The sequence below is a fragment of the Miniopterus schreibersii genome, assembly GCF_964146895.1.
Source record: "Miniopterus schreibersii genome assembly, chromosome: 19".
NCBI classification, from domain to species: Eukaryota; Metazoa; Chordata; class Mammalia; order Chiroptera; family Miniopteridae; genus Miniopterus; species Miniopterus schreibersii.
In genome coordinates, this window is record NC_138119.1 from 14,009,016 (window position 1) to 14,021,786 (window position 12,771).

Sequence of the window (12,771 nt, forward strand, 5' to 3'; positions counted from 1 at the left end):
TTCTCTCTTCCAGTCTCCATCCCCTGGACATCCTGTCTCCATCCTTCAGCATCTCTTTCCTCACTGTATCCTGACTCCTTGGACCCCCCTCCTTTCCAACCCCCGCTGAACAGCAGGTTGGGAAGGGGGCATTTTGTAAGATTTGAGTCCCCAGAGCTGTCCTGGAATGGGGGGAAGGCCTGGCAGCCCAGGAATGAAATTCCCCCAGTTGGACCCTCTGGCCTGTTGCCAGGTTGGGGTTGGGGGTGGGTAGAGGTGACCCCACGATATGTGTGCATGAAGGGATAGAGCTGAGCCTTCTGGGCGGGGGAACTGTGTGGCTCATTCTCCCTAAGCAGTCTTTTGTGAGGGATGGGGTGGAGCCTCAAAGGCCCTCTGGCTACTGGCCTCCCTCCACCTTCCTCCCTGCTTAGCAACCGTTGCTGGGTAAATATTTGCCCCACCAGGACCTGGGGCTGAAGCTGTGGCGTCAGCCTAGGCAGCTGCCCCTCTCCTCAATTCCTGGGCCTCTCCTCTGCCCTGCTCCCCACTCCCTGGCCCCCTGGCCTCAGCTCCAGATGTGATTCCCACCCCCCTCACTTCCCAACTCAGTTCTTCCCTCATGGTAGACTTTCTCCCCAATGTCCTCCCTTTACCTACTCATCTCTCCCTTCATCCCCTCTTAACCCTTTTTGCTCAATAATTTCTTTCTTTTTTAAAATTTATTGATTTTAGAGAAAGAGAGAGAGAGAAACATCGCTTTGTTGTTCCACTTATTCCTGCATTCATTGGTTGTTTCTTGTATGTGCCCTGACCGGGGATCCAACCCGACACCTTGGCGTATCAGGATGACACTCTAACCAACTGGGCTACCTGCCCAGTGCCAATTTACTCAACTCTTTTGGGTCCATCTTCCACCTCTGATCCACTAAATTGCCTGAGTGAGACCCCACTCCTGAGCCAGACAGGTCCCCCTACCTCTTCCAGACCACATCCCACGGGGAGCCCAGCTTGGCTATTGCTTTTGATAATCATTGGTACTCAGTGAGCCCCAGGACCTCACCTCTCTATTAAAACCACCTAAGCTTTAAGTCAGCTCCCTGAAGCTCCAGGGGGAGAGAGGTGAGGGGATGTGGGATGTTTTGATGGACACCCTATCCATCCTCCATCCCCAGGCCAGGAAGCTCTGCCTCAGGAAGCCAGCACCATTTTCCCCTCCTCTGGGGCTAGAATTGAGGGAAACATGGCCAAGAGGAAACAGATGCCCCCTTGGCCCCTCCCTGGGCAGCCTGAGAGCCGCCAGCCTCAGCCTGTGCATCCTGTACCTCCCAGCCAGGCCCCCACTGACCCACCCTCCTGCAGTGGCTTCCCCATTACCTGTTACTGTGATGAAGAGCCCCTGAGGGGTGGAGGGCTAAAGTAAGGTGGGTTCTCTGGGTGCCCTGTAAGCTTTGGACTTATTTGGTAAAGATAGCTAATGGGGTGCTGCTTTGGGGCAGGTCTTCGGACTGGCTTAGGGATAGTGGTACAGAGGAATCTGGGGAGTTAGACCGAGGCAGGTTTAGAAATGAAGGGGCCTGCATGATGCCCTAAGTCTCCTCCTAGCTCTGAAGTTCTGGCTTCTAGGCAGTTGATGATGAAGCGTTGGCCCAAGGCAGTTCCTTCTCCCCTGTCCCACAGGCTCTCCCTCCAGGAGCTCCGGATCTGGCAGAGACCCTGCCCATCTACCTGCCCCACCTGGCATCCCCTGCCACTTCTCCAGAAAGTGCCCCTTGCTCCACCCCATCCATCTGGACATTTGTTGATTAACCTGTTCAACAAACTCTCACCATCCTTGTGAGAGTTTACATTCCCCGTTGACTTCAGTGGTCTGAGTGCCGGGGGACTCTGAGGAGCTTGGGGGCTGCAGGGGCTGGGGACGGGTAGGTTTATCATGAAGCTAACATAGGGAAAGCTTCAGAGCCCCTCAGTTGCACAGGCCCTTCCAAGACCTTGAGGAGCCTGCCTGTGTTTCCACGTGGTCACATATCCATGTAAAATTTGTAAAAAGATATTCTCATATTTTTTTTGTTGTTAATCCTCACCTGAGGATATTCCCCCCCCCCTTGATTTTGAGAGAGTGGAAGGGAGGGAGGGAGGGAGGGGGAGAGAGAGAGAAACATTGATGTGAGAGAGACACATCAATTGGTTGCCTCCTGCAGGTGCCAGGTCTGGAGTGGGGATTGAACCTCCAACCCAGGTGTGTGCCCTTGATGGGGAATCGAACCCGCCACCCTCCGGTGCACAGGCTGACGCTCTAACCACTGAGTCACACCGCCCAGGCCTATTCTCATATATTTCAAAGAGGGACATCCCACAAAAATTGGAAGAACATGTAGGGAGCCCAACTGCTAGTTTGCCAGGGATTGTCCGGGTTTTAGCGCTGAAACCTAGCAAACCGAGACAGATGGCAGCTCCAGTCTCAGGCCCACAGAACTGGGCCGGCATCTGGATGGGGGGGGTGCGGGGGGAGGGAATCGCTCTCTGCCTCACTTCCTGGAAGGGTGCAGGTGCGTGGGACTTGGGGGCCGGGTCCTTCAGCCCCTTTCCTAGAGTTGTGGCGCTTCTGTTTGTTTCCTTGGCAACAGGGAGAGGAAATCCCTATTTAGGAGGCCGGGGAGGCCCCAGCAACCACGCACACACAGACACACAGGCTCCCGCCGGCCGCCGCCCACGCGCAGGCGCCTGCGTCACCACCCGCGGCCTCCGCCTTGGGGGCGGGGCGGGGCCACCCGCCCGGCTGGAGGGGGCGGGGCCACCCCGCCCGGCTGCGGGCCGAAGTTCACTCCTCCTAAGGAGCCGGGGGCGGGGCTGTCCGCACGGCCACGCCCACCTCTCGGCGGCCCCGCTCCTTCCCCTCCCCCCCCCAGGTGCGGCGGGGCCAAAGCTGGGGAATGGAAAGGGGAGCGGGGGGGTGTCACTGCTGAGTTTCTGTTCTCCAGGCTCTAGCCGGGTGTGCCTGGTGGCGGTGCTGTGCACTGTGACAGTTCCGGGCCTGCGAGGCGTGGGGGGGGCAGGGCGCCGTCTTGACCCAAACCCGTGATGCGGTACCGATTACCTAGTAACTGCGGATGCGGGAGGTGGTTTGGGACGTTGGGAAGGAGCCCTGGGGCAGACTCCAGGGTTTGGCTATTGGATTGGTCTCCTTGGGCGGCGAGAGAGGTGCGGTGTAGTTATTCTGGAGTTTGGGGCCTGTTTCTGTCACTTAGCTGTGTGGCCTTGAGCTAATCAGTTAACCTGACCGAACGTGGACCTCCTATCTGGATGACCGGGTAATGGCGCTTGCTCTGTGCACCTCAAAGACACTGCAGAGGACTGGTAATGATCCTGATTGTGAAAGGGCTGTCGCCAGGGAGACCTGCCCAGGTGTGAGGTGTTATCCAGCTATTTCCGGCCTGGCTGGAACAGTGAGGGACGACTGCCAGGTCTGGCTGAGCAGCCAGCCTCCCCACATCATAACATTAATGCCGGTCCCTCACGATGATTTAGCTCTTTCAGATCTGTCCAGAGTGATGTCCTGTCTCTTGTGGGAGCATGAGAATGGGGTCAAAGCACTATTTGGGGGGTTCTGGCTGTGTGACCTTAGGCAAATCTTTCCTCCTCTGGCCTCAGAAGTTCACTTGTAAAAAGAGGGAAGGGTTTATCCCCAGAGTCCTGGGAGTGTCCTAGGTGAAGGGTAAAAGATCACTAGGCAAGGTCCCCCAAACCTATTAGAGAGACTTTGCCTCTGTCATTTAGTATATGGGGCTTTATGGGTGAGATTCATTCAAATGAGGGGTTCTCTGGCTTTACAAATGGCTGTCAACCACTCCTTAGAGCCTTCTCCACTAAATTAAGCTAATTTATTTCTTAATTATTTCTGCATTATTTCTATCCTTGCTGAGTATGGGTAAAAAGAAGGCAGTCTACTCAGCTGTGCTACCTTAAGCCAATTACCCAACCTCTCGGAGTTTTGGGTTCTTGACACACAAAATGCAGATAATCCTACCTCATAAGGCTGAGGTGAAGATTAAATCTGATGACCTCCAGACAGCCCCTAGCTCATTGTCTAGTACATGACAACCACTAAAAGAATAGGCAACTCCTTACCCTCTCAAGGTTATAACAATCACCTGTGCTTGAGGCATGACTGACTCAACAGTTTAACAGTTGTTTAGTACCAGATCCTGTGATCAGAGGATGAACAAGACAGGGACCCTCCCTCAAGAACTCACTGAAAAGGGATTCCCAAGCCATGGCCTTGACTCTCCAAATCACCCCCACTTCCTAGACCCTCCTCCAAAGAGTCATCCCTTCCCACCCCTATGGGAGTATAACTGTCTCCCCAATGGCCTAGGATGCATTTGACTTCTCTCTCGCATCCCCACCTGTCCAGGATTATAGCCTGGTGGTAAGATCTTCGCATTCAGTCAGGCCAGCCTGTATTAAAATTCCAGTTCTGCTATTAACCCTGTGACCTTAGATGAGTGGTTCTCAACTGGGGGAGATTTTGCCTCACGGGGAACACTTGGCAATGTGTGAAGACTTTTTGGATTGTCACAACCTAGGGGCAGAGATGTTACTGGCATTTAGAGGGTAAAGGCCAGGGATGCTGCAAAACATCCCACAATGCACAGACCTTCCCCCCACAACAAAGAATGATCTGGCCCAAAATGTCAATAAAGCCAAAGTAGAAACACCCTGCCTTAAATGAATGCCTTAACCTCCCTGGGCTTTGTTTTCTCATCTGTAAAATAGGGCTAATATTAGTATCTACCTTATAGAGCCATTGTCTAGGTTCAACAAGATAATGTGAACACCTAGTGCCTAATAACAGTAGGTCCTCATGAATACTCCCTATACAAGTCATTATTAGCCTGCCTCTGGAATCCCTCCTGGTTTCATGTTTCTGCTAAGCCCACTCTGTTTGGCTTGCCTCTTGCCAGGCCAGTGCCTCTGACTCCTTCCTTGCTGGTCTCCATGCCTCCCTTCTCTCCTTCTTGACCCCAGCCTTATCAAACGGCCAGAATCCTCTCCCTCAGATCCCATCCCAGCACCAGCTCCTGCCTCCTCTCCCACTTCTCCCAGCCTGCTCCCCCTTCCACACTTTCCCCACCTCACCTCTGGTGGCTGCTCCCTCTGCACAGACTTCCTCCTGGCCCCAGTCTACCCCAACAACTCCCACACCTCCAGCCAAAGTGGCATAAGATAGTGAAGCACATCTTGGATTTGGACCAGGATGCCTGGTCCAAGTCTGAGCTTGACTATTACTTACTCTCCAGTTTTGAGAAAGGGAAATAATCTCCAACCCATGAGGTGGTTTTGTGGACCAAGTTGAGAATGTGGGTGAAAACATACAACTGTAAAGAGCTTAAAAGTGTAAGTTATTCAGTTTGTTGAGTGTTCCACTATATTTTTATTTTCATAGTATTTACCACCTTCCAACAAGCTATAATTTTGCCTTTTATTTATTGACTGTCTCCCTCCACTAGAATGTCAGCTCCATGAGGGTAGAGGAGAGGTTTTTGTATTTTATTCACTGCTGTATCCTTAGTATCTAGAGCAGTGCCTGGCACATAGTAGGTGTTTAATAAATATTTGTTGGATGAGTGAATTAACTACCTATGTATAAGGCACTTCTGTAAAGCTCCTAACTCTCCTTCCTCCAAGAAGCCTCCCTTCAAATGCTTGTAACTCAATCACTGCAGCATCCCCATTTTACAGGTAAGGAAACTTGCCCAGTCACTCACCTGAAAGAGGCAGGGCCAGATATATTTGTTCATTTTAAAACACTGAACACTTCCTGTATGCCATGCACTGGACCTGGTGTTAGGAGCATAGATAACCAAGACTTGGTCCTACCTGTCCCCCACAGCACTTGTGGGGGAAGGGTCATAGAGGGAGGCCCAGGATGCTATGGGAACAGAGGAGGGCCCACCCCCAAACCCTCCAAAATCACTGGTCTTCAAGACAGGTGCCTTTTCACTGCCCAAGCTACCCCTTGGATTCAACCACTATATTCTTTCTTTCTTTCTTTCTTTTTTTTTTAAAAACAGAACATGATTATATTTCAATACAACCAAAAAATAAAACATAACCGCTATATTTTTATATCACTCATTAATGCTCCTGTTCCCAGGCTTCTGGAATCCATTTGGAATGCATCCAGTTCAGGGTCCTATGCTGTTCTTTAACCACTGTGCTTGGTTTTGCTTCTCCCTCTATTTTCTCTACCAGTCAGCAGCTCCCTTGAGAGAAAGCATAGTAGCTCAATCCCCATATCTTTTTTTTTCTTTTAATTCTCACTTGAAGATATGGAAAGGAAAGAGAGAGAGAGGTAGAAACACTGATGTGAGAGAGAAACATTGATCCATTGCCTCCCATATGCTCCCTGACCGGGGATTGAACCTGCAGCCTAGGTGTGTGCCCTGGCCAGGAACTGAACCCGCAGCCTTTTGGTACACGGGACAATGCTGCAACCAACTGAGCCACCTGGCCAGGGCTCAATCCCCATGTCTTGATAGCCACTCTGCTCAGATGAGGAAACTGAAGCCCAGATAATTCAGTAGATCTATCATCATACAGCAAGTGAGAGGCAGGACTAGAACCTGGTCTCCACCCAGTCACAACTTCCACCACCCTCATCCCCAGCAGGTTCTGTTCCTCTGGACCCGCTGGCCCCCCCTGCTTTCTCCTGCTTCTTCTGAGATTGGGGATCTATGCCCTGGTAGGAGGAGAGCAGACTGATGGCACTTGGTGTCCAGAGTTAGGATTGGATATTTAGGATGAAGACCCACTTTGAAGTTCAGATTAAGATTGAGGCCATTTTGGTGGTGGTAAAACAGGGAACTCTTCGGAAAGAGCCTATAAAGAAATTTGGTGTGAGATTTCCCCCCTCCTTTCTCCTGCCTCTTTCCCTAAAGTTAGGGAGGTCCAGGATAGGAAGAGTTAAGTGTGATTTTGCTTCCCCAGCCAGGAGGAGAAGCGGACCAGGCTGGACTGGGTGTGGTGTGGTGTGGGGGGGCAGGGGCTGCTGAGGCAGTGGGAACAGCAGGAGCCCTGTCCCTCATGTTTCACGAGCTCACCACCCCTTCTCTGCTCCTGGTTTGGAGAACAGAAGAGGGAGAAGCAGAACAAGGCTTTTTGTTTTCTCTGGGAAGCCCTGGAGGAGAGGGCTGCAGGGAGGGGAAGCCATATACTGGGTCCCTCACCTGGATGCATCCTGGATGTTCACCACACTGCCCAGTACCCTCCTAGAGATGGGAACCCAAGCTACTACCTCCCAGGTGCTCCTCTCTGAGCACCGAGAGAGTCCCTCCCTTAGCCCCACTCCCGCCTTAATCCCATTCCAACCCCTTATCCATCTGAGGCCAGCTCCAGAACCTAAGACAGAGGGTCTGTCCAGCTTTGCTTCCCTTGCATATTACAGAAACCCTGATGTCCTGGAGCTGTGGGAGTTAACAACATAATTTAATTTCTCAAGTTCCTCATCAGAAGAAGCTGTGGGAGGCGCAGAGGCAGGGCACCCATGGGTTCCAGATCCCTAGCTCTACCATCTCTTAGAGAAGAGGTGGCTGGTGGGGCCAGGGCCAGAATTAGGGGACAGGAGTGGAAAGACTGATCAAAGGGGTCCTTGGTGAGGCTCTAGAGCCTGCGGTGGGAAGCCTGGGGACCTGGACAATCCTGTTTTGTGAGAGGGCCTGGCCCCTCCCCAGAGCCAGCTGCAAAGCAGGCCTGGCCAGGGAGGGATGTAAAGATAAGTGCAGTGGGGGCTTTGCTGACCCTGCCTCCCACTACCCCTTTCTGGATGCAGCCAGGATGGAGACCTATCATGGGCTATCCAGCTCCCTGCCCTGCTCCCCATTTCAGGCCTCTTTGGGAATCACAAAAATCTGGGCCCTGGTGTCCTGGCAACATGATGAGTGTGCACACAGCTTTGGTATCTGTTTTAAATTATCCATTAAAATAAGTACAATCCTAGGGGGAAAAAAATCAGTATAGTCCTGCAGTTGGCAGGGTGGGGTAAGCAGTAGGAAGGGACTGAAGGGGGGAAAGAACCTAGGCAGCCTCTTTCTCCAATTGCTTGGATTCAAAGGAAAGGGGCAGGGGGTGGAGGGGGCAGTGCCTGGGTCCTATTCTTCGCCTTGGGGGGAGGGGGGTTCTGTGGCTTGTCACTTAGGTCTAAGACCCAAGTGGTTGGTTTTGGAGGTTAATTGGGGCAGAAAATAGGAAAAGAGGGACCCCAAACTCCTGGTCCCCACCCCAAAACTGAGGGTGTAAAAGGAACTCAGAATCTAGAACTTTGTTCAGCTTTCCCCAACTCCCCCCAGGCATTCCTTCTCCACCCCAGCCTGGCATATTGAGATGCTGCTTTGAATGGACTGCCCACGTGGGGGGGGGGGAGGGAGGGGTGACTCACTATTACTATGGGGAGCGGTGGTGGAAGAAGAATGAGTCACCCTGGTGGGCACCAGCCTCTGTCCCCCTCCCCCCCTTCCTGGATCTGCCTGCCTGGCGCCCTCCTTTGCTTGACACCCACTTTCCCTCTCCCCCCTGCCCTTCACCCACCCACTCTCCCCCCTTGGCTCTGCCCTCTACCCCTAAGGCCTGAGAGAGTAGGAAGGCTGAGCTGCTAGGAACCAAGATGGGAGCTACAGCGAAGCTCCGGGCAGAGTGGGGTGCGAGGGAGAGGGTGGGGCCCGACTCCGCCGAGGCTGGGCGGTCCTCTCTCCCGTTCACCCCCCCGCCCCTCTAGGTTGTGACGGCCCCTTTAAGAGCAGTGGCCCCTCCTCCCATTCCCAGGACCTATTAGAGCCTTTCCCCGGACGCCGGTGACTCAGTGTTCGCGGGAGCGCCGCAGCCTGTCCAGCCAACCCGGATCCCAGGTCCGACAGCGCCCGGCCGCGGTCCCCACGCCTGCCAGGAGCGAGCCGAGAGCCTGCGGGCCGGCGCGCTCCAACCCCGCGCCGTCTCTATCCTTCGGCCCGAGCTCCGTGCCCTTCCCGGGACCCCTGCCCTGCGGGCAGCGCTGCCACCCTGCCGGCCATGGAGACCCCGTCCCAGCGGCGCGCCACCCGCAGCGGGGCGCAGACCAGCTCCACTCCGCTGTCGCCCACCCGAATCACCCGGCTGCAGGAGAAGGAGGACCTGCAGGAGCTCAATGACCGCTTGGCAGTCTACATCGACCGGGTGCGCTCGCTGGAGACGGAGAACGCAGGTCTGCGCCTTCGCATCACCGAGTCTGAGGAGGTGGTCAGCCGCGAGGTGTCCGGCATCAAGGCCGCCTATGAGGCCGAGCTCGGCGATGCCCGCAAAACCCTCGACTCGGTGGCCAAGGAGCGTGCCCGCCTGCAGCTGGAGCTGAGCAAAGTGCGAGAAGAGTTTAAGGAGCTCAAAGCGCGGTGAGTGCGCCCAGGTGGCGACGTGCCCAGGTGGCGGCGTGCGGCCGACTGGTCACCCCTGCCCGGCCCCAGGCGCCTGATAACTAACTTTGCCATATAGTCTCCTCCCTCCCCGGAACTGCCCCCAGCGGGTGACTGGCAGTACCAAGGGAAATCATCTGGATAGGACAGATAAGGGAGAGGTCTCTGGGAGAGGGTGGGGTATGTAAGGAATGGTAGGGGCCTCAGGGCCAAGTAGGGACTGGTGGCTGGCCCACATTAGGTCGTGGTAAGGTATGCCAGCCATTTGGAGCCTGGGGTAGGGGCTTGAGCAAAGCAGAACTAACCCTACCTGTTCTAAGAAATTTGGGCACCCCAGGACACATTGGGGTGGGTGAAAGGGTCCTGTAATAACTTTCTTCGCAGACTTGGCACAGTGCCAATTTAGCCCAGACTGGCTCTGAACACATGATGTCTATTAAGACAGAGCTCCCAAGCTGGCAGATGTCCGGTGGTGCTGGGGAGAGGTCACCAAGGCAGAGGGACCCCTTTTCTGCCTGCAGGGGCACGTAGGGTGACTCTCTTGGTGTGACCCTTTCTGGGGTTCTTTCTAAGAACTGGGAAGCTATCCACTCCATGAATATCTGGGACCTTCCCTGGGCCCTGGCAGGCCCACCAAACAGCTCTAGGAGAGCGGCTCCCCCGCAGCTCCCACAGCCCTTGGCCTGCTTGGCCCAGGAATGCAAGGGAGGGAGGGAGACAGAGGGCAGAGGCTCCACCTCAGGAAGTTGTGTTATGCCTAGGTCTGGTGGCTCCCTCAACCTTCCAGGACCCTCTCTGCTTGCTGTCTTGGAGGGTTTAAGGCTGTGTCCCTCTCTGCTTCCCTCCTCGGAGTGAGCCACTTTCATTTTCCCAGCCAAGCCGAGCGGTCTTTGCTCTGGCCAGGCCTTTCAGCCACTGCCTTTTTTGATCTTTGCTGTAATAAATTGCTGGAATACAGTGACATTTTTGAAATCCAGCCGTTGGAAGCTTTAGGCCACTCCTACCTTACCCATCCCTGCCCTACCCTACCCCACCCTACTTGACTCCACCCTCTTTTCAAAAAAGGCCTTTGGAGCCTGGAAGTTTGGGCCTTCTTTTAGCCCTCAAGAATTTGGTTTCCTCCTCTATTGCCCCTTTCTCTACAAAGACCCAAGCTAAAGAGCTTTAACGAGCCCTGGCCGGTGTGGTTCAGTTAGTTGGGCGTTGTCCTGCGCACTGAAAGGTTGCAGGTTAGATTCCCCATCAGGGCACATGCCGGAGTTGTGGGCTCGATCCCTAGTAGGCTGTGTGCAGGAGGCAGCTGATTGATGTTTCCCTCTCACATAGATGTTTCTCTCTCCCTCTCCCTCCCTCTCTCTCTAAAAAATCTTTTTAAAAAAATAAAAGAGCTCTAAAGGTGCTTGAAGATCCCTGGGCATGGGGGGTAAGGGGGACTATGGTTTGAGTTCCCCTCTTTCTCTCCCTCTGCATCTTCTCCAAACTTTTGCTCTTAGAATTTCTGCCCATTCTGCATTCTTTCCACCCCTTCACTAGCCCCAGCCCCAGGCATGGTGAGTATGACAGATCCATCCCCTTGTGAAGAGTACATGGAAGTTGTGTGGGAAGATAGGCTGACTTCTGTTGAAGGGATCACTCCTGTCTTTTTCACTAGAGATTTGAACAGTTTAGTTAGCAGGACAGACAAGAGGCAAGCTAGAGGAGTCCCAGGAATGTTAGTGTTCTAAACTCGTCCCCTCAACCACCAAAGCCCCTGTTGCAGACCCCTGTGAAGGGCATTCTTAGCAAATCTTTTTCTGGGGTAGACACTGATCAAGAAATGGGACAAGTGGGGCTTATGGTCTCATGCTAACCCAGCCACACCAGTCTGTTTCCTCTGCCTCCTGATGCAGCTGTCCAGGTCTGGGACACCAGAGGGGGGTGTGCACACGTGGGGCAAGGGTGGGGGTGGTGTGTGTACTTGTTATATTTAGCCACCTGACTGTCTTCTCCCCCACTGATCCTGGTTGGGCTTCCGGAAGAGGGAGGTGGGTTTGCACATCTGGATCCCAGGCTGATGGACAGCAGGGTGGAGACAAAGAGGGTTCAGACTGGGGTGACAATCCCTTTCTATGTCCCCAGTGGGAGGAGCTAGGATTTGGTGCTCCCTTTTGCGTGTGCTGTACTCGGGGTGAGGCGGAGAAGAGTAGAATGAATTTGGGAGAGGAGGAAAAACGTTGTCCTAACTCCTCCCACTAAAACCTAAAGAGAAGGTGCTGTCTAGTTTAATGTTTAATTAGAGCTCAGAGTTCAGGGCCAGGCTTTGGGTTGGGATGCAGAGCTGCCCATAAGATCCTGTGGACCACACCCAGGGGTTTGGGGCTCTCTTGTTGAGTTGGGTTATAGGCTCCAAGCGGAAACACTGCCTCCCTCTTTCCCCTCCAACTAGAATACACATTCTTTTATATATATCTTTATTGATTTCAGAGAGAGGAAAGGAGAGGGGGAGAGAGAGATAGAAACATCAATGATGAGAGAGTAATTGATCGGCTGCCTAGCCCGCAACCCGGGCATGTGCCCTGACCAGGAATCGAACCCCGATCGCCTGGATCCTAGGTCAACGCTCAACTGCTGAGCCACACCCGGCCGGAGTCGCACACACATTCTTTCTATTCTGGAGCCTAAGTGCAGGGAGAATTGAAAGCACCAGGAAAGGCCTGCCTGGGGTCCAGGCTTGGAGCTGGGCCCCACCCCATGCAGGACAGCTGGGTAGATGACTCATAGGCTGCCCCCCCTCCCTCCCACCCTGGTGGCTTTACAAGAGACAGCAGGAGACACGGTGGAGACAGCAGATGTCTTAAAGGAAGGGATGGGGACCCGACTGTCTGCATTTCCATTCCAACCTTCTGCTCCCTACTCCCTACAACATCCTGGGATCCTTTCTTGCCTTTTTCCTTAGGACCTCTGGTGGTGGTCTGGAACCAGGGCTCCAGACAGGCAGGGTACACAAGTGGTTCTAGAGTTGAGGCCAGAGTCAGCTTGGGCTGCAGGACAGTGTCAGGGTCTGTGCCTTCCCAAGCGGAACTGGAAGAGGAAGGCTGAGTCAGAAGTGGGGAGATCCCAGACCCACAAAGCAGAAGCGCCTCTTCCCTCCGGACGAAGCCTGTGCACTCGACAACTTCCTGGATTGCCCACCTAATGCAGCCTCAGGTGGGGACCAGGCAGGGAGGTGCAGGCCTGGGTTTCATCCAAACCCTCATCAGGATAAGAACAGCAAAGGCCAGAGAGGTTCCATGTCACACAGCAAGGTCCAGCTCTGACTTCTAGTTGAGTGATTATACCATTACACCTTACTCCTCTAGTTTAGGGAACAGGT

General features: G+C 53.9%; 1 protein-coding gene across 1 annotated transcript in view; it reads left to right on the plus strand.

Annotated features, from left to right (window-relative positions):
* The window catches only part of LMNA (lamin A/C), a 43,247-nt gene that overhangs the window by 15,276 nt on the left and 15,200 nt on the right, over positions 1-12,771 (plus strand). The window contains exon 2 of the mRNA XM_081120640.1: positions 8,800-9,398. Within this exon, the coding sequence (XP_080976766.1) occupies positions 9,043-9,398 (356 nt within the window). The 5' untranslated portion in view covers positions 8,800-9,042. The remainder of the gene's footprint in view (positions 1-8,799; positions 9,399-12,771) is intronic.